Source organism: Scyliorhinus torazame, chromosome 12 (assembly GCF_047496885.1).
Source record: "Scyliorhinus torazame isolate Kashiwa2021f chromosome 12, sScyTor2.1, whole genome shotgun sequence".
Taxonomy (NCBI): Eukaryota; Metazoa; Chordata; class Chondrichthyes; order Carcharhiniformes; family Scyliorhinidae; genus Scyliorhinus; species Scyliorhinus torazame.
In genome coordinates this window covers 198,212,230-198,234,630 of record NC_092718.1, presented here as the reverse complement: position 1 = coordinate 198,234,630, position 22,401 = coordinate 198,212,230, and the positions used below count along the sequence as shown (strand labels likewise).

The 22,401-nt window shown below is 41.3% G+C and overlaps 1 protein-coding gene across 10 annotated transcripts in view; it reads right to left on the bottom strand.

Annotated features, from left to right (window-relative positions):
* git1 (G protein-coupled receptor kinase interacting ArfGAP 1) overlaps positions 1–22,401 on the bottom strand; it is a 252,390-nt gene that overhangs the window by 45,880 nt on the left and 184,109 nt on the right. For all 10 annotated transcript variants that reach the window (XR_011933692.1, XR_011933693.1, XR_011933694.1 and 7 more), the window contains one exon: positions 13,938–14,035. Coding sequence is in view for 7 of the 10 variants with exons in the window: in XM_072469628.1 (XP_072325729.1) it covers positions 13,938–14,035 (98 nt within the window). In the remaining 3 variants the exon portion in view is untranslated. The remainder of the gene's footprint in view (positions 1–13,937; positions 14,036–22,401) is intronic.

Here is a 22,401-nt window from a genome sequence, read left to right as displayed (position 1 = left end):
GAGATCTGTTCGTAGATGGGACGTTTGCGAGTCTGGGAGCGCTGACGGAAAAATATGGGTTGCCCCAAGGGAATGCATTTCGGTATATGCAACTGAGGGCTTTTGCGAGGCAACAGGTGAGGTAATTCCCGCAGCTCCCGACGCAGGAGGTGCAGGATAGAGTGATCTCAGAGACATGGGTGGGGGATGGTAGGATGTCGGACATATACAGGGAAATGAGGGACGAGGGGGAGATCATGGTAGATGAGCTGAAAGGGAAATGGGAAGAGCTGGGGGAGGAGACTGAGGAGGGGCTGTGGGCTGATGCCCTACGTAGGGTAAACTCGTCGTCCTCGTGTGCCAGGCTAAGCCTGATACAATTCAAGGTGCTACACAGGGCACATATGACTGGAGCACGGCTCAGTAAATTTTTCGGGGTAGAGGATAGGTGTGGGAGACGCTCGAGAAGCCCAGCGAATCACACCCACATGTTCTGGTCATGTCCGGCATTACAGGGGTTCTGGGTGGGGGTGGCGAAGGTGCTTTCGAAGGTGGTGGGGGTCCGGGTCGAGCCAGGCTGGGGGTTGGCTATATTCGGGGTTGCAGAAGAGCCGGGAGTGCAGGAGGCGAGAGAGGCTGATGTTTTGGCCTTTGCGTCCCTAGTAGCCCAGCGCAGGATATTGCTTATGTGGAAGGAAGCCAAACCTCCGGGTGTGGAGACCTGGATAAACGACATGGCAGGGTTTATAAAGTTAGAACGGATCAAGTTCGTATTAAGGGGTTCGGCTCAAGGGTTCACCAGGCGGTGGCAACCGTTCGTCAACTACCTCACAGAACGATAGAGGGAATTAAAAGAAAGAAAGACAACAACAGCAACCCAGGGGGAGGATCCGGGCGGGCTCTTAGGGATGTCATTGTATATGTATCGACATTTGTTATAGGTAATGTATATTGGACTGTTGGATTGTATCTTTGGAGAGTAACTATTTTTGACAAGGCAGTTGCTATTTAGTTTTGTTTTTGTTTCTATATTATTTATTTACTTGTTTAAAACTGGCCATTGTTATTTATATTTCTTTATTGTTGTTTAAAAGAAAAACTATGTACTGTTATGTTTGGCCAAAAAATCTTGAATAAAATATATTTATAAAAAAAAGAAAGTTCTGAAATGTACCTTTAAGTTATATCTCTTTAGTACAAAATGGCAACCATCTTTTCACGGTCATATCAATTGCCATTATTGCACACACAGCCAATGGCCACCTGAATTCCAAGTTGCATACCATTTTTGGATGAAAGGAATTTGGAATCACTCTACAAAAAAAAGTTACACTTGTATAGTATTTTTGATAGAAGTATCCATAGTAATCAGAAAATAATGGACACTGAACTGGGTTGGAGATAGGGGAGGAGTGACCAAAAGGCTGATTGAGAAGGCAAATTCTAATGAGGGCGTTAAAGGAGAGAGGGATGTAGAAAGGCAAAGGGGTTTAAGAAAGGAAATTAAGAGTGTGAGGGCTATCCAGTTGTTGGCACATCTATCCAATGGCAGAGTTTGCACAGATGTTTGCAAGGGGTGTGGGGTGGCAGTGATGGTGAAGCCATGAATGGATTTAAACGGGAGGATTACTTTTTTTATATGGTGGTGGTGGGGGCCAGGTGCTAGTAAGTTAGTGAGAACAGGAATGGGTAATGAGCGAGTGGCATTTCGTGCATGGGATACAATACAGGCAGCACAGATGATGGTATCTGAAGTTTAGAGGGTGGAGGGGCAGCAGGAGAGCACTGGTGTTGTCACAACTGAAGGTGACAAAAAGCACGGAAGCAGGTTGCAGCAACAGTTAAGTTGTGGTAGAGGCAGCAACATGTGACATTACAGAGGTAGAAGTAGGCAGTCTTTAAAGTGGATAGGATTTGGGGTCACAATACAGGACAGGTTCAAATAGGATGGCAAGACCGCAAGCGGATTGGGTCAGCCCGAGGCAATGGCTGGGGAAGAGACTTGAATTAGTGGTAAAGGTACAAGATTTGCAGTAGGAGGCTAAAGATGCTGGCTTCAGACTTCCCAATGTTTAAAGAGAGGAAATTGTGGATCACCTATGACGGGACACCCGATGAACAGTCTGACAAAACAGAGGCAGTGGCATTACATAATGGAGAAGTACATAATGGAGAGTAAAGGTGAGTGCCATCAGTGTATATGGACAATGGTGAGGGGGTGGAAGAGCAGCTATTGCTGGAGGTGCTCGGCTGTGAACCAAACAAGGAGTGATCATGAGATATAGATATTGCGGGAGAAGGATGGTGTGATCGACATTAAAGACTGAGTAGTTGAAGAGAGAGAAGGGTAGGAAAATGCATCATGGACAATATAATGTGCGATTTTGGCTTGCGTTAATTCGGTGCCACGGCAGGGTGGAAAGGACCGGAAAGTGCAGGAAGGGTGGAAAACTGATCAGAATTCAAAGATAAAAGCAAATAACTGTGGATTTAGAATCTGAAACAAAAACAGAAAATACTGGGCAATATCAACAGGTCTGACAGCATCTGTGGAGATAAGGGAGCTAACAAGTCTGGATGTCAAAGCTCAGAAATTCAAACATGGATCCATATTTGAGCGATGGCAACACTTAAGGACTTGAGAGGAAAGGATAGTCTGAAAAGACAGAAGCACGCTTTTTTTTCAGAGCATGATAACAGCAGTTTTGAAAGGGAGGGTGGGGAAAATTGTACTTGGAGAGAGGAAGCCATTTACAATGTTAGGGAAGTTGTAGGTCAGCATTCTCATTGGAATGTGTTCAGAGGAGAAGAGGTGAACCTCAGGGACAAAACAGGCTCAGATTCGGGAAAAGAGCTTTGATCTGATCCGTTGATTGTGGGATCGCTTAGCTCTATCCAGTGTGCTGCTTACACTTTTTGGCATGCATGTGGACCCGTGTTGCAGTTTCACCAGGTTGGGATCTCATTTTTAGGTATCATAGAATTTACAGTGCAGAAGGAGGCCATTCGGCCCATCGAGTCTGCACCGGCTCTTGGAAAGAGCACCCTACCCAATGTCAAAACCTCCACCCTATCCCCATAACCCAGTAACCCCACCCAACACCAAGGGCAATTTTGGACACGAAGGGCAATTTATCATGGCCAATCCACCTAACCTGAACATCTTTGGACTGTGGGAGGAAACCGGAGCACCCGGAGGAAACCCACGCACACACGGGGAGGATGCGCAAACTCCGCACAGACAGTGACCCAAGCCGGAATCGAACCTGGGACCCTGGAGCTGTGAAGCAATTGTGCTACCCACAATGCTACCGTGCTGCCCTTATTTAGAGTACCCAATTAATTTTTTCCAATTAAGGGGCAATTCAGTGTGACCAATCCACCTACCCTGCACATCTTTTGGATTGTGGGGGCGAAACCCACGCAAACACGGGGAGAATGTGCAAACTCCACACAGACAGTGACCCAGAGCCGGGATCGAACCTGGGACCTCAGCGCCGTGAGGCAACAAGGCTAACCAACTGCGCCACCATGCTGCCCCTAATGCCTGTGCTGGTCCTGGCCTCTCTCTGACACTCCTCATTGAACAAGGGTCGGTCCCCAGGTTTGATGATAATGGAAGATTGAGAGATATATCAGGCCATGAGGTTATAGATTATGCTCAAGTAAGTGAAACTCCAAGTGAAAAGAAATTTGCATTTACAAACTGTTCTTAATGTAGAAATATGCCACAAGGCACTTTAGTGGCAATCTTAGAAAGACAAAGAAAACTGGATAGCTCATATCATCAAGAAGCTTTCAACAAGGTTCCCCTTAAGAGAATGCCATAGAAACCGCAGTAGGAATTCAAAGACAGACCTAAATATGGATCAGCAATTGGCTATGTGGAATATCTATGGAAATGTGCATATGAGTGGAGCATGCCAGGGTTTGCTCCTGAAGCTCATACTGTATTTAAACAACATTAAATGACCTGAATTCAGAAATCCAATGTAAACTGATTACATCAGCAGATGGAACTAAACGGAGGTGAAATGGGTGGGTGGGGGAAGTGAAACAAAAGGCTATCAAGTTACAGCTGTCAGAAGGAGCTGGAATCTGCATTGAATAAATGCCCATGGACTTATACACAAGTGAGAGGTACCAGACATTAGAATGAACAATGCTGTCAGAAGTATGCTCCATGATGCACGAACAGCTAAACATACAGAAATGAATTTGAAGGTGATGATAGATTAAAGACTTGATAACATCAGATTGCCACAGAGCAACAATGGATTATCAGAATGCTGAATTATATTTCTAGATCGGAACAGTAAATGTCAGGAATTGCATGCTGTTCTGGTCAGACTGCACTTTGAACACGGTTTAGTTTTAATCACATTAAAACCATGGTGCAACATAAGGAGTTAATCTCTGTGCAAAGAACTCAGTCAAGAGGAACGATTATACAAAGTTGAACAAACTGTTTGAACAAAGGCCTCTGATTATTGATCTTACAGAAATATGAATATTGCATTACATTTTGTACACCTAGAGCATTGCAACAAGCTGGGTAAGACAGAAAATGAGACATCCTAAATGCGATGAGAAGACAATTTAGGATAAACCAAGTACAAAACAATCAACATTGCAGCAGTTATTGGGATCATTTTGGGTGGACAAAACCGTGGATTCATTCAAGATATGTCAAGGATGTGATGGGGAAAGGCCAAATTTAAAAAAAATCTGGATAAATGAACTGAATGGTCTCTGGGAATTGTGCTAACTTGCTTAGCTGGACACAAGACTGCATTCTTCCTGTGAAATATCAACGTACCTAGTTAGCTTACACCATATGCAGTTTTACAGCATCTGTAATCAGACTTTCAGCACACTACAATACAGAACCATGTTGATTCTGAAACTACGATTAAGCGAATAGAAAAATACAAAGAATTCAAGATGATGTTTCTGCTGGTTTTTCACTCCAATTGACCCCCCCTAATTAAAGTAGATGGGTTGAGGACACTAACAACAAAGTAGAAAAGCAAGTCACAAAAGGGAGGGAGGAATTTGAAATAACCACAATCACTAGGGGAAAAAAAAAACTAGGAAAGTGGTTAGCACTGCTGCCTCAACACCAGGAGCCCGGGTTCAATTCCGGCCTTGGGTGACTGCTTGTATGGAGTTTGCACTTTCACCCCCGCCATCTGCATGCATTCCTCCGGGTGCTGCGGTTTCCTTCCACATCCAAAGATGTGCAGGTTAGGTGGAGTTATGGGGATATGGTAGGGGAGTGGGCCTAGGTAGGGTGCTCTTTCAGAGGGTCAGTGCAGACTTGATGGGCTGAATGGCCTCCTTTTGTACTGTAGGGATTCCATTGTTCTATGGAAAACTAATGGGACAAAGGCCAGATCTGATGGCCTGGATCTGAGGGTCTTAAAAAGAAGTGGTTGCAAAGAAAGTGGATGCAGTAGTTGTAATCTTCCAAAACTCCCTAGATTCTGGAAAGGCCCCAACGAATTGGAAACATGCAAAAGTAATAATTCTATCCAAGAAAGGATGGAGACTGAAAGCAGGAAACTACAGGCCAGTTAGCCAAACATCTGTCCTTGGGAAAACGCTAGAATCTATTATTAAGGTGGTAGCAGCAGGATATCTAGAAAATCATAATACAAACCAGCAGAGTCAACATGGTTCTGTGAAACGGAAATTGTGATTGACAAATTTCTTTGAGTTCTTTGAGGATGTAACAAGCAGGGTGAATAAAGGGGAACCAGTAGATATAGTGTATTTGGATTTACAAAGGCATCCAATAAGGTGCCAACTAGGAATGTATTGCACAAGATAACAGCTCATGGTGTTGGGGATTATAGGTGTGTGCAAAAAATTGGCAAATGGAGAATAATGTGGGAAAATGTGAGGTTCCCCATATCAGCAGGAAGAATAGAAAAACAGAACATTATTTAAATCGAGAGACACAGAAGAATGCTGTGGCACAATGAGATCTGGCTGTCCTGTAAATGAAACCACAAAGTTAGTGTGCAGTTACTGCAAGTAATCATGAAGTCTAATGGAATGTTGGCTTTTATTGCAAAGAGGAACACAGAAATTAGGAGCAATTCAGCCCTTCGAGCCTGCTCTGCCATTCAATCAGATTATGGCTGATCTCTTCCTGGTCTCAAATCCACCTCCCTGCCTGTTCCCCAGATCCCTTTAACGCATTTTTAAAAATCAGAAATATATCTATCTCCTTCTTGAAACCATTTAATGATTCAGACTCCACCGTAGTATGGGACAGCGAGTTCAACAAATTCACCACCCTCTGTGAGAAGTAGTTCCTCATCTCAACTTTAAATCTACCGCCTCTCAATCTAAATCTGTTATCTCTCATTCTAGATTGCCCCACAAGGGGAACATTTGGCCTACATTTACTTTATTTACCCCTATTAGTATTTGACATAAGTCGATCAGATCCACTCTCATTCTTCTAACTCTAGCGAGTATAAGCCCAAACTGTTCAATGTCTCCCCATACGTCAACTCGGTCATCTCGGGAATCAATCTGGTGAACTTCCTCTGAACTGCTGTCCGATGCCACCAAATCCTTCCTCAAATAAGGAGACCAAAACTGGACATAATACACCAGATGTGGTCTCACCAACACCCTGTACAATTGCAACAATACCGTTCTATCAGTCCTTTTGCAATAAATGCTAAAATTCCATTTTCCTTTTTATTAATTACATGCTGTACCTGCATATTGACTTTCTGCGATTCATGAACAAAGGCACCTAGATCTCTCTGCCCAGACACAGATTCAAAATGCTTTCCATTTAAATAATAATTTGCCTTTCTATTTTTTCAGCCAAAATGGATAACCTCACACTTATCTACATTAAACTCCATCTGCCAAATGTTGGCCCATTTTCCAAGCCTATCCACATCCATCTGTAAACTCTTTATCTCCTTTTGACTGCCTGCTTTCTCACCTAGTATCATCCGCGCTATCCCTCTGATCTCACAGGTCATTTATACAGATTGCAAACAGTTGAGGTCCGAGGACTGACCCCTGCGGCATCCCACTAGTTACAGTTCGCCAGCCTGAGAGGGACCCATTTATCCCGAACCTCTTATTTCTGTCAGTCAGCCAATCCTCAATCCAATCTAGCACTCTACCCCCAATCTCCTGCGATCTGACCTTCTGGGTCAGTCTTTTATGCTGCACCTTGTCAAATGCCTTCTGGAAGTCTAGATATACCACATCCACAGGTTTTTCATTATCCACCTTGCTGGTAACAACCTCAAAGAACTAAAGCAAGTTTTTCAAGCATGACTTGCCCTTCATAAAACCATGCTGACAATGGTGGATTGAGCTTGCTCTTTCCAAATGTCCAGTCATCGCCTCCTTAATGATTGATTCCAGCAACTCCCCCACCATAGAGGTCAAACTAACCGCTGTACAGACTATAGAAATCTTGCTGAAACTGTGGCTCCTGGTGAGACTATGTCGAGGGCAGTGTGTATAGTTTGGGCACCTGACAAAGATGGACATACTTTAATTTGGAAGCAGTTCAGAGAAGTTTTACTAGTCTGATTCCTGGATTGAATGGTTAGTTTTGTTAGGAAAGGTTGAGCAGGTTGATCAAGAAGAATGAGTGGTGATCTTATTGAAATATAAAGGATTCTGAGGTGGTTTGACACGGTAGATGCTGTGAGGATGTTCCCCTCATGGGGAAATCTAGAACTAGGGGACACATTATAAAAATAACGGCCTCCCATTCAAGATGGAAATTAAAAGTTCCTTCGCTGAGGGATTGTAAGCCTTCAGAATTCTCTTCCATAGAGAGCAGTGGAGGTTGGGTTACTGAATATGGTCGAGGCAGAGTTAGTCAGGTTTGTGATCAACAAGGAAGTTAAGGGTTATGGGGGACAGGCAGAAAGTGACCATGATCCGATCTGCAATGAGCTTATGAATGGCGAGGCAGGTTTAATGGGCTGAATGGCCTACTCCTGCACCTATTCATTGTCATCTTATGAAAGCTGAACATTTAAAATTTCCATCCAGCTTCAACAATATTTGTATCTCTGCTAATTGAAAACAATAATCAGCAGTTAGATGCCCAAAACCAAATAGCGGATTTCTTTTAAAAATACAAAAATCTCACTTGTAGCTAGTTTTATTTTCAGAGGGGCTCCTTTCTTATTATTTTTAGAACAGTATTTAATTATTAAAATGCACTACTTTGGGGAAAACCACTTTTGTAGTCATAAGATTCTAGAAAAAGATGTGTGCATTTTAAAACTATAAAAGGTCACTGAATACTCTGTGGACTGAGGAAAAAATGAAATATCGAATCTAAGTATATTAAAAGCAGAAACCAAGAACTTTAAAGAATATTAAAGAGTCATAAAAGAAACTTGCTTTTCTAAAGCACTTTGATTTATGACTTCTCATTTTGAAAAGTTATAAACAGGATGTACAAAAGCTGCAGCACTTGTTGCATGTCACTTCATTATTTATCCCGATAATGCATTGCAGCTTCAAATGTTTTTGAAATAGTTTGCTGGGAATCGTCCACAAATGTTTAATCTTCACATTAACATATTACCTAGAGATAGAAGTTTTGGAAACAACATCATCAGCCACGGAAATGATGAGCAGAAATAAATGATACAGTGTGCCATCAGTAATAATGTACTATGAACCAGTAACCAGTATATCATTCTTGTGCCACTTTCACACCAATGCCTCACTCCAATAGTTAGATATTGTAATTGTGCGCCCTACCTCCCCCCATTTAGTCATTACTTACCTCCTCAAAGCTATCACTTACATTCCCAGCGCCACTACTATCTCACCCACTACCAATAGCTGCGGTGAAGTACTTTCCTGTAGAGACTGTATACTCCCAATAGGTGGATGAGACAGTGGTTTGGAAAACAAAATAAGCTAACTTTCTACCTGCACTCTCATCTCCTCTTGCTGGTGTACTGCTCAATAGGTAGCAGAGGACCTTTCAGTAACCAATTATCCTTCATGAGTGAGTATTGGCAGGCCACATGAACAGGAACTAAGTGTTGAACTGGATTGCAGCATAAGCACATGCCAAAAAGAGGGAAACACTAGCATTCATCCCAGTCTTCACCCTCTGACGTTGCTTTATTGATGCTAGTTGCAGTTCCTTAACATCATCTCTAGCAGAGAGCATAAAAACATATCCTATATCTTAACAGCATAGGAATTGGAAAAAGTAGTCTGCAAGGAAAACCGAGCATGTGGGCAGCAGTCAGGCTTGGGGGCTGGGGAAGGGTAGGATGCCTGCCAGCTCCCAGCAAGGTGACGTCACACATGAGTTCTGCCACAGGAGATTCTAATGAGGTTCTCAATGGGATGCCTTTCAGAAGAATGAAGCCGACAATGCAATACGGAAAGGGTAAACCTATCAGACGACCTTCTGTCACTGTCGAAGAGCATGGAGGAGTCTGGCTCCCATTACTGCCACTCAGCCAGTGTCCTTGCCATTGCGCCTCAGTCAGTAAAAGCACAGACTTCTGCTGCCTCGTATCATAGGCTTTATTAAAGTGGTATAGAGTACAAGAACAAGGAGGTTATGCTGAACTTGTACAAGCCATTACTTAGAGCTCAGCTGGAATATGGTGTACAGTTCTGGGCGCCATACTTTAGGGAAGATGTGAATACATTGAAGAGTACAGAAGAAGTTTACAAGGATGGTTCCAGAGAAACATTAATCAGGAAGACAGATTGGCAAAGTTGGGACTGTGCACCTTGGAGTGGAGGCTAAGGGGAGATTTGATAGAGGTGTTAAAAATCATGAGGGGGCTGGACAGAGTAGATAGAGAGAAACTGCTCCCCGCTCATAAAAGGATTTGAGAACAAGATGGCAAAGATTTAAAGTGATTTGCAAAAGAAGCAAATGCAATGCGAGAAAAAGCTTTTTCACACAGCAAGTGGTTCAGGTCTTGAATGCACTGCCTGGAAGTGTGGTGGAGGCAGGATCAATGGAGGTATTCAAGAGGGCATTAGATGTTTATTTGAATATAAACAATGTACCAGGTTACGGGGAAAAGGCAGGAGAATGGCACCAAGTCATAATGCTCACTTGGGAGAGCTGGTGCAGACACAATGGGCTGAATGGCCTTCCTCTACACCATAACAATTCTGAGATTCTGCCACCACTGCTGCAAATCTGTGCTCAAAAAAGGATTTTGCAGGCTTTCATAGCAGTTCAGCAATCTGAGCTCAACAGATCAGTAGGATTGTCGTGATGCCTCCCCATGGAAGTGAGCATGAGCCTCCTGTCCTCTTTCAGGGTGTCAGTATTCCTGCTCCCATTATTGCGACTCCACTGATGCCCTTGCAGTTGCTACTCAACCAGAAAACCCAGACTTCTGCGCTCTACATTGAGGTGATGCAGTCTGAAGTCAGGCACTCAAAGTCCAGAGCTGCTCAAAGGCACCCTGCAAGGGCATGTGTAGTCACCACCAGTGAAAGTCAACCTTCCATCAGTCATGCAGCAGCCACTGGCAAGCACTATGTACAAGCAGGAGAAAGGCAAAGGCACATTCGAGATGGGCAGTAAGGGAATGTACAAGGGTGAACAGCTCATTTGTTTGTATAATTGGATATGTTGCTATCTAAAGATGTTAATGACAAGGTTTTCATGGTTTTTATTCTTGGATTATGGCCAAAGGGCACGATGTTGGGGAATCGCCGATTGGATATAATGGTGAGAAATGGTGTATCCATAGTGGTAAAGGGTGGTAGCTTGATTGAAAGTAGAGTCTAGGCATTCTGACAGGCGTTCCGAGCAAAGGGTTTCAGGATTCATCCTCCTTCACTTTCAGGTTCCTGGAGGCAATGGCTGTGCCTCATAATGGCAATGTTATGGCATATGTGAGGTGTGTTATGGTTCAGAAATCCACATGCAATAAAGGACAGTGGAACCTTTGTTTGAGCAGGTCGAATGTCTGCTTCACAATGTTTCTTGTCTGCTTTCATTATAGGCCTCCTGCCCTCAGGTAGTCAAATTTTGTTAATCTCAGGCTATTTTTCTCCCTCTGTGGCAGGTTTCAGGACATATGTGTCAAAATATAGCCTTACCAGTCGCTCCCTCGCGTCGAGTCCTGGCAGATCAAAGTTAACTATTTCATAACTACGATCACTGAATTGACCACAGTGGAAGGGGAAGGTGGGGGGCGGGGGGGGGGAAAGAGAGAGAGAGAGAGAGAGAGAGAGAGAGAGAGAGAGAGAGAGAGAGAGAGAGAGAGAGAGAGAGAGAGAGAAGAAGCTTCATTATTTATGTATATGGGGATAGCCTTTGTCCCAAATGAGAAGCTTTACATTCTTCTCGGGTCTGTCGATGGTGGGCACAGCTGACTGGAGCAGGATGAGTGCAGTGTGGCTGCTGCCTCCAAGGTAACTATTTTACTTTCGCTAGACTCTTGCGATTTGTTTTTCATTTCTTGGTATCTTAGCCTCATTTTCACTTCCTTGGTTATCCCTCAGATGGTTTTTAAAACCATCCCAATCCTAAAGCTAATATTCTTTTAGGAAACATTGGAAACCTCTTCTTTTCATCTATTATCCCTATTTTCCGTAGTTAGCCACAGTCATATCAGTTTTTCTGTGGCGTTTTATTCTTCAAGGGATTGTATATTTATAATTTTTTTTCCCCCTCATAGCTTGTCTAGCATCATATATTTTAAATCTAATTTCCGAACCTACCTCAGCCAACTCACCTATCAGACTTCCACAATTGAATCTGATCAAATTTAAGACCCAAGTTCTGGACTTAATCGCATCACTCTGAAACTTAATATAAAATTTTCAGATTATGATCACTTTTCCCCACGGGTTGGTGACAAGCTTTGGCCCAGAGGAAGTACAGCAAGGAAAATTTGTAATTTCTTTAAAATGTCTGTGGAATTTGAAGATTTAAAGAATGTTTGAATCGTTTGCATTAATTGCTAATGGATCAATTACAATCTTATTGTCCAAGAAGAAACACTGGAGACTTTTGACTGAAAGGAAGTTAAGATGGGAAAAAAGACCTTGTGACTAGTCAAAGACAAATAAACCTGCTGTTATAACGAACAAAGGAGAGCTGCAGCAGAGGGGAGAACAGAGAAGGCACATCTCTGTCACTTAATAAAGATGAGGCATTCAACCTGGGATCAACTTAATCTAAATGATTCAGTATCAGTGTGTATTTACCCATGAAGTGATCTTAAATTCAACAGATAAACAGGTTGCTCTGTGCGGATTCTTGCTGTAATTAAAGTGGCTGTTGCGTTTGTTTACATAAGTGGCTGAAAGTCATAAGTAATCCATCATGTGTGAATGCCTTTGAGATACTTCAAGGAACGGCATGCTGGAAGTGAATGTCTTTCTTTATGTTCTTTGCTACAATATGCACCTTATGACGAATGAAGAGTGGTCATCAAGATGGAGACACTTCATGGAAGATTTTAAATTGAGGTGACCGCCAATACAGATAATAGATTTTACACCCTATGCTGCCAACTTCCCCACACCCATGAACTATAATCTTAGGAAATAAACTCTGGTATTAGAAATTCCTCACGCCCTCCCTCCCCAAATCTCCTTATTTCCCTCTCTCACAAAAACAACAAGGTGTTTTAAACATCATAGTCATACAAGATACTTCTAGCATCAGTACAGAACTATCAGACTCCAATTTGCAGCAGAGGATGACACAATACCAAGGGAGTTACTTTTGAGTTATTAAACCATTCACTCTCTAGCTTCCACTGGAATTTAACTGGACTGAAATAGAATGCAACAATGCCACTGCATATTAGCTGGATGTATCCTTCTCTTGAGGAATAGGCCACTCATATTTTACTGTTTTAAGCATTTCTGAGACAAGTCTTTTTTAAGTTCAAACATCAGCATATTTTTGCAGTTATGTGGGAAATAAAATGACAAGAGTCCAATGGTTGAATTTTTGTGGGAAAGATATGCAATCAAATCTATCAAAGGAAACTGTATTGCGCTGCAGTATATCTGAATAAGCACAAAGGTCAAATGTGCAATGTCCCATGGTCTGTTTTCTGTTAAGAATTCAGTAACAATACACTTGCACTTGTTGTCAGATGCTTGACAAAGGTGGTATACCTTGCAGGCTAAGTTAGATCTAAAAAGCTTAACAGTTGGGTATCAAATCTGGAGAATAGCTAAAAACTACACGTGTACAGTACAGAATATCTCAGTCAAGTAGATAAATGAAGTGGCAAAAAAAATAAAAATAAAGATTGAGAGATATGTAAATGCATCCTATTGAAACTGCTTTATTGTTCAACTGAAACAGTAACAATCTTTTTTTGTTATAAACAAGCAACTCGATGGTTGTAATCATTGATTGCCAATTAATAGTGGGCCTGTCCAGTCACCTTGTTGAGAAAACTTTCAGCACAGTACCATCTCACTTCAGTCGAGAAAGACGAATGAATATAGGCAAAGGGACTTAACCAAGTTTGGTGTTTTCAAAGATAAAACACATTCTGAAGCAACCCCATTAAGGTGAGCAAGTGGTCCAGCTTACTGTAACATATAGCTTTGCGTTTGTGATTCCGAACACAGAAACATCCTTATTCTCAACGGTACTGTCAGGTAGGCCAGGCAACAATGATCAAAATCACAAGGTCTCACTCATGCACCTTTCTAATGGCCAATTTCACTGTATCACGGTGGTATGCTGCAGGATGAGCAAAACGTAAAGACACAACTGCATCAACTTGAACAGGCGAATGTCTCTTCTCTTTTACCCAACATTTATTCTTTACTGTTAAAATATATAACATTATACTATGCAGAAAATATATACAATATTTTTATACAAATATATAACCTTTACACACAGTATTATCTTAAGACATGATAAACACAAGCAAAAACATATATTCAGTTGACACTCTTGTATTTCAACATACCTGGTTCCTAGTTGCAGAATATTCTGGATTGACTGGAAGAAAAGGCACAGCACTGCGCTCTGTCACTAATGTGCTATGATTCTGAGTGGCCAGCCACACTGTAAATACAGCACGATAATAATATTAGTGAGCATTAAATTGTCCATTGGAAATAACATTTTACAAGCTCCTGTGAACAGTGCATGTTTTACAAAGAAATAATCTTGCCAGAGAAGAGAATTGGTCAATTTATGCTTCTGTTCTCCCACACCAATTTACCCTTAACATTATGGCCCAACTGTGAATATTATTTCTCTTTTAATATCTTGGATCAACCCTAAAACTTTCTAATTTCCCTGTCCATTAAAGGGCACCATCATGGTACAAGAGCAATTTTGGTTCTAGTAGGGCCTAAACTAAAAGAACCAAACCATTACAGCTGCAAATTAGCAATGCTAGCTTTGTCCCAGAATTTGATGAGTATAATATGGGACAGTACAAGTTATCACTGCCTTAAATCAATAGGTTAGTAATTCAATTTTCTAAAAGGACTGGAAAACACACTTACAGGATTAAATTTACACAAGTTCCCATTTATGTTATTAGGTCTCAAGTGATTCGGTGGAAGGTAAAAAGATGTATTGGTTTGAGACTTTGGTGGTCAAACATTAAGATCCTTCAGCATTTTCAACATCCTCTAGTGGTTAAAACATACAATGTACCTAGTCACTTAATTCTACATTTACTCTAATTGGGACCTTTGCAAAATATAATTTAGAAGATAGTAGACCCTGAAATTACCAGCCTGGTAGTTTGCCTTCCCTGCAGCAATTGGAGATTTAAAGGAGGTGCTTATAGCAGCTTACGCTGAAACCTCACGTTGCAGCAGAGCAATCAAAAGGTGGCAATGACTTTAATTTTCGGTGCATCTGTTCATAATTCACATGTAGCTGTACAAGAAATGTTAAAATGTCTTTCAATTTGACGAAAACAAAAAACGCTTAAACCTTATGATTTCTCCTCCATCAAAGACCCTGATCAGTGGCAAAGTGAGGAGCTCACTGACCACGAAGAAAGCTTCCCACATCTATCTAGTGATCTCAGTAGTGTGCATTTCACATTTTTGAACATCACTTTGTCGGATGGTTCTCAGGGCAACTGTCCAGTGGAAATGAGCTCTTCTGGCCAATTGCCGGGTAAACCCTTATGTGGGAACTTCCTAGAAGGATTTCATTGGAATATCCTCCCAAACATGGCACTGGGGAATCAGGAAGTTATGGGCCAGAATATTACAAACAGATGATGCAATTTTCTAGCTGTCTGATCTTTCCATTTAGACCCATTGCCTTCACAATTAGAAATACTTATTTTCCAAGTATTTGTCCATTTCCTTTGAAGTGTTAATGGAGCCACTTCTACTACTGTGTCTGTTAGGACATGAAATGTCCTAACAATGTATAAATGTTTCTCCTAATCACTCCCTCATTTTGTTTGGTGATGGTTCAAGTGTATACACTCTAGTTATGAACTCAGAGTACAGCTACATATTGTAGTTGCTATGATTTTTTAAAAAACTCTTGAATAGGTGAATTCATATTTAAATACAAATGATTTTATAATATCAATATACACTATATACGATAGCCAAATTAAATGCAAATATGTAAGCCTGAAAATCAAATTAGAGATGTGATTTTCACAGTAACTTCATTGCAGTGTTAATGTTAGCCTACTTGTGACACTAATACAGATTATTAATTGTTATTAAGAATCCTGGTCTTTTCTACATCATTTTAGTAGGCTGCTCATTCAATCTTGCATCAAAAGCAGCTAAAAGTTACACAGTAGAAAGCTTTGCGCCTCACCAGTTGAGTCACTGGATTTATTTAATATATTGTTAACATCATCATATACGAGAAATGACCTGTGTGCCGATTTACTTCAATGCATTTGTGCAACATGGCCCATTATTTTGAATTTGTCTCATGAACAGGAATTAATTCTGGTTTTCTGTAGCTGAAAATACTCAAAAGCTTAGATTTGGAAAATAAGTAGAATTATAGAATCCCTATAGTGCAGGAGGCCATCTTTATGCATGGTTTCTCGAGTGTAAATAAAAATCCCACAAAAAACAGCCCATGATTACACTATGTTGAAAACATACAGCTCATGGAGTTCCAGTAATTAGAAATACATAAATATAGATGCCTTAATAATCGCATTAGAGTGGCATCATCTGACCATGTCCAAAACATTCCAGATTAGTATTTAGTGACAAAGACAATGTAACTAAAATGCAAGTGCACAAGTAAATACTGCCCTGCCAGTCATCTATTTAATTCCTCCATTAAGCAATGCTCTAGCTCTACATCCTGGTCATCAAATCCATAATACTGAATGATTATGGTCCTTTGGGTTTATAATTTGAACATGTATGGAACTATAAAAGAGACACAAAGACATTAAATGTCATTAAACCTATTTTTATTTAAAGCTCCAGAAATTAGAACAAGTTTCATCTGTGTGCTTTTTAATTTTTTTAGATACATATCTATTCCTTTGTGGAAAGGGACAAAAGTGACACAAATTAAGCGAGCAAATAATAAATTAAACTGTGTTTGCTATTTTATTCCTTACTAATAAATTGTTGGGTTTATAACCAAGTGGCATTTCATCAATAACTCTGCCTAAAGTTAATGACGACAAATCTGCTTTAATCAAGTTTTGTTTGAACAGAGAGTAATGAGGTCACAGAATCCCTACAGTGCAGGAGGAGGCCATTCGGCCCATCGAGCCTGCACCGACAGTTTGAAAGAGCACCCTATCTAGGACCAATCCTCCACCCTATCCCCGTAACCCCACCCAACGTTTGGACACTTGGGGGCAATCTAGCATGTCCAGCCCACCTAACCTGCACATCTTTGGACTGAGAGAGAAACCTGGAGCACTCGGAAGAAACCCACAGAGGCCCAGGGAAAATGTGTAAACTCCACACAGGCATTCACCAAAGGTCGGAATCGGACCAGAGTCCCTGGTGGGGTGAGGCTGCAGTGCTAACCACTGTGCCGCCATGGGGAATGGTCTAATTTAGGGCAGACATGGTACCCGACAGTCAGATATTTGATATAATATATAGTGACATTGAGGGAAAGAGTCAAAACCAATTCAGATGGTGATGGTATCTTTCAGTATTAAATAAATTCTCACCTATCAACCGGTTCAGTCATCTCCCTAAAACAGCCTGCTTGAGATGACATCATTTATATTTATATGAAAAATGTTCACAAAGGAGAAGGTAGGCACTTCTAAAGAAACAATGTGAACAACTGGCTGTGGACCCTTTTCACACTACCTAATGAACACGATGTTCAATTTAAGAATTTGCATTCTGCTACATTGCCAAACCAATGTTGTTAATTTTCATTAGAATCAGGAATGTCAAAAATAAAACCTTCATCTAGTGGCTTTATCCTACAACATGTAGACAACAGGTTACCCATCTACACACATTACTGGAGAGGCATCTTTATTCTGTTGTACATTTGAAAGTTCAAAAAGGCTCTGTGGAGTAAATTAAGCTTAATAATTGAATGCATTAAAGCATTTGCAGAAGTGCCTTCTGAATAGTCAATAGCTCACAAATGAGTACAAGGAACAGGTAATGGTTGTACTTGGTACGAAGCTACCAACCCACAAATACGTACCAAATTAATGAACATTTTAACCACACACTGAAGTAGATTAAAAAAATTATATTCAATCACAGGTTGATTAAGTGTGCAATTACACATGTTCATCTGCCAGAATTATAGAATGAAATCATCCTCTCTTTTTTAAATGGTGGAAATACTTTAAAAGTCACAGCGATGCAACAAAGCTGACATATTTTCTTTTTTAAATTCATTAATATTTTCCCTACAAAAGATGAGGGAGAGGAGTGTTGAAAATTAGAAAAACCTTGCACTTTTGTTCCCGATCAGCATAAATCACTCCAAAATAAGCAATAATACAGGTCCCTATTGTCTCCTGCTCGAATCTGCCCCCAAACCAACTTCACAAGACCACTCTCTCTTCTGCATCATTGCAAGGGTTTCTATTTTCCACAGCAATCAATATCCTGGCCTGAGTGAAGCTGACAGCTTCGCCAAAATGTGAGTGATTTTGCACTACATAATTAAACCCACTAAGACAGCGGTTTGGTAGCACTTAACTGAAAGATGGCGTAGACATCTATTCCATCAGTGTTGGCTGGATTTAAACCCAGATGGGCAAGTATGCAAAACTACAGAATGTAACTTCCCCAAAATTAAATGTATTTTAATTTATGACAATATGCATATGGCTCATCATTTACTTCATGGTAAATGTGCATGTTCTCAATGACAACTGCATTAATTATGGCTGACTTTAATCTACATGTAGATTGGGAGAATAAGATTGGCAAAGGTGACCTAGAAAATGAGTTTATGGAGTGCTTTCAGGACAATATCTTAAGAGCAGTACGTTCTAGAACCAAGTAGGAAGCAGGTTATTCTAGAACTAGTTATTGTGCAATGAGACTGGATTAATGGAGGGTCTCATTATGAGGGGATGAAGGCAGAGCAAGCCAAACTGAACTGGGAAACTAGGTTAAAAAGTGGGATAGTAGAGTTGCAGTGGTAGACTTTTAAGGATATATTTAATAACTTGTCAAAGATTTATCCCAGTGAGAAAGAAAGTCTTAGCATTATCTAGAAAGCTGAATAAGTCAAGGACAGTATTAAATTGAAAGAAATACTTTACAAATTGGCAAAGATTAATGGCATGTGCAGAGGATTGGACAGGCTATAAGGATTAGCAAGGAATGACAAAAAAGAATAATAAAGCAGAAAGCAGAATATGAGAGAAAGTTAGCGAGTAACATAAAAAGACAGTAAGAGTTTCTACAAGTGTTTGAAGAGGAAAAGTGAACTAAAGCCAGTGTTGGTCCTTGAGATAAGTCTAGGGAACTGATAACGGAAAACAAAGAAATGTCAGAAGCGTTGAACAGATATTTTGTGTGTGTCTTCACAGTAGAGGACTTGGAAAACTTCCCAAAGATAAGTGAACGTCATGAGGTCACGAGGGAAAAGGTACTAGGAAAATTATTAGTCTTAAAAGTCCCCAGGACCGAATGGCCTTAATTCGAGGGTCTTAAAATAAGTGGATGCACAGATAGCCGATGCATTGCTTATAATCTTCCAAAATTCCTTAGATTCTGGGAGGGTCCCAGAGGATTGGAAAATAGTTAATAAGACCATAAGGTATAGGAGCAGAATTAGGCCATTCGGCCCAGAGTTTGTTCTACCACTCAACCATGGCTGATATGTTTCTCATCCCCATTCTCCTGCCTTCTCCCCATATCCCATGATATCTTTATTAATCAAGAACCTATCTCTGTAAAAGGACAAAGGCAGAAAGCAGGAATCTATAAGCTACTTAGACTAACATCTGTCTTGGGGAAAATGCTAGAGCCAACATGGCTTTGTGAAAGATGAAGTAACATTCAAAGTGGCCAAAGGAAACCGCTAGATGTGGTGTAGCTGGATTTCCAAACAGTATTTGACAAGGTGCCACATCAAAGATTACTACACAAGAGCACATGGTGTAGGACGTGCAATTCTGGTCGCCGCATTATAGGAAGGATGTGGCAGCATTGGAAAGGGTGCAGAGGAGATTTACCAGAATGTTGCCTGGTATGGAGGGAAGATCTTATGAGGAAAGGCTGAGGGACTTGAGGCTGTTTTCGTTTGAGAGAAGGTTAAGAGGTGACTTAATTGAGGCATACAAGATGATCAGAGGATTGGATAGTGAGAGCCTTCTTCCTCAGATGGTGATGTCCAGCACGAGGGGACATAGCTTTAAATTGAGGGGAGATAGATATAAGACAGACGTCAGAGGTAGGTTCTTTACTCAGAGAGTAGTACGGGCATGGAATGCCCTGCCTGCAACAGTAGTGGACTCGCCAACACTAAGGGCATTCAAATGGTCATTGGATAGACATATGGACGATAAGGGAATAGTGTGGATGGGCTTTAGAGTGGTTTCACAGGTCGGCGCAACATCGAGAGCCGAAGGGCCTGTACTGCGCTGTAATGTTCTATGTACTATATTAGAATCCCTATAGTGCAGAAGGAGGATAATCGGCCCATCGAGTCTGCACTGGCCCTTGGAAAGAGTATCCTACTTAGGCCCACGCCTCCACCCTATACCAGTTACCCCACCTCTTTTGGACATTAAGGGGCAATTGAGCATGGCCAATCTACCTAACTTGCACATCTCTGGACAGTGGGAGGAAACTGGAGCACCCGGAAGAATCCTACGCAGACACCGAGATAATGTACAAACTCCACACAGATAGTCACTAGAGGCCGGAAATGAACCCAGGTCCCTGGAGCTGAGGCAGCAGTGCTAACCACTGTCGCGGTGCCTCCCATGGCTGACTGGATAAAGGATTGGTTAGCAAAGAGGAAGCAGAGAATAGTGATAAATGGGTAAAGTTCGGGTTGCCAAGTTGACGCTAGTGGAGTGCCACAGAAGCCAATGCTGGCTCCTCAATTATTTAGATCAATGGCTTGGATGAAGGAACCGAATGTATGATAGCTAAATCTGCCAATGACACCAAGCTAGGGAAGGAAGAAAGTTGTCAGGAGGTGGTAGAGAGTCTGCAAAGAGAAATAGCCACGTTAAGTGAGTGGGTAAAAGTTTGGCAGGTGAAATATAATGTGGGCAAATGCAATGTTAGCATTCATGTCAAGAGGGCTAGAGCACAAGGCCAGGGATGTACTTCTGAGGCTGTATAAGGCTCTGGTCAGACCCCATTTGGAGTATTGTGAGCTGTTTTGAGCCTTGGAAGGGGTCCAGGAGGTTCATAAGAATGATCCCTGGAATGAAGAACTTGTCGTATGAGGAACGTTTGAGGACTCTGGGTCTGTACTCGTTACAGTTTAGAAGGATGAGAGAGGATCTTATTGAAACTTACAAGACACTGCGAGGCCTGGATAGAGTGGACGTGGAGAGGATGTTTCCACTTGTAGGAAAAACTAGAACCAGAGGACACCATCTCAGACTAAAGGGACAATCCTTTAAAACAGAGATGAGGAGGAATTTCTTCAGCCAGAGGGTGGTGAATCTGTGGAACTCTTTGCCGCAGAAGGCTGTGGAGGCCAATTCACTGAGTGTCTTTAAGACAGAGATAGATAGGTTCTTGATTAATAAGGGGATCAGGGGTTATGGGGAGAAGGCAGGAGAATGGGGATGAGAAAATATCAGCCATGATTGAATGGCAGAACAGACTCGATGGGCCAAGTGGCCTAATTCTGCTCCTATGTCTTATGGTCTTATGGAGCTGTCCATTTTGGCATGAAAAATAGAAAAGCAGAGTACTACTTAAATGGATAGAGGTTGCAGAACTCAGTGGTAGAGGAATCTGGTGCCCTGATACATGAATCACAAAGTTAGTATGCAGATACAGCAAGTGATTAGGAAGGCAAATTAAATGTTGGCATTTATTGCGAGGAATGGAATATAAAAGGAGGGACGTTTTACTGTAGCTGTACAGGGCCTTGGTGAGACCACATCTGGAGTATTCTGTACAGTTTTGGTCTCATTATTTGAATAAAGATACAACGGCTTTAGAAACAGTTCCGAGAAGGTTCACCCAACTCAGCTTTGGGATAAGGGGCTTATTTTACGAAGAAAGGCTGAACAGGTTAGGCATAAACCCACTGGAGTTTAGAAGAATGAGAGGTGATCTTATTAAAACATGCAAGATATTGAGGGGACTGAATAGGATGGTTACCAGGAGGATGGTTCCTCTTGTGCGCGAAACTAAAATTCGGGGACATGGTTTAAGAATAAAAGGAATTCACCTTTAAAACCGAGGAAAGAATTCTCTTCACAACCCTTTTTCCTCCCTATCGTGGAGAGAATTCATCTCTCTCAGAATGTCATTCGAATGTAGAATTCTCTTCCCCTTAAGGTAGTGTAAGCTGGGTTTTTAAAACTTATTTAAGGTTGGGTTAGATAGATTTTTATTAAACAAGGGGGGGGCTGAGGTTATTAATGGAGTTTAGACTACAACCAAATCAGCAAAGATCTTATTTAGTGCAGGCTAAATAAGAGCAGGCTCAAAGGGCCAAATGACTTACTCCATGTCTTATTCACAATAACATAGGACTCAGGAGCATAGTTTTAACATAGAACCTAATCTGCATTTTCCAAAATGTACCTTCATTTCAGTAACTTCTAATGTGCAATTCCGATGTTACAGATATCGACAATTAAGAGCAGCCCAATTGTTAATCTGAAATATATAGCACTGATGTAATATAACTTGGCAGGTGACCATTTTCACTTGACACATGGCTGAAGATAGTAAATCCAGTAAAAGTCTTGTCATTTTCTTTTTAGGTTAGACACTCAGCAAAAATAATGCTACTGATAACGTAACAGAATTAGGTCAAAC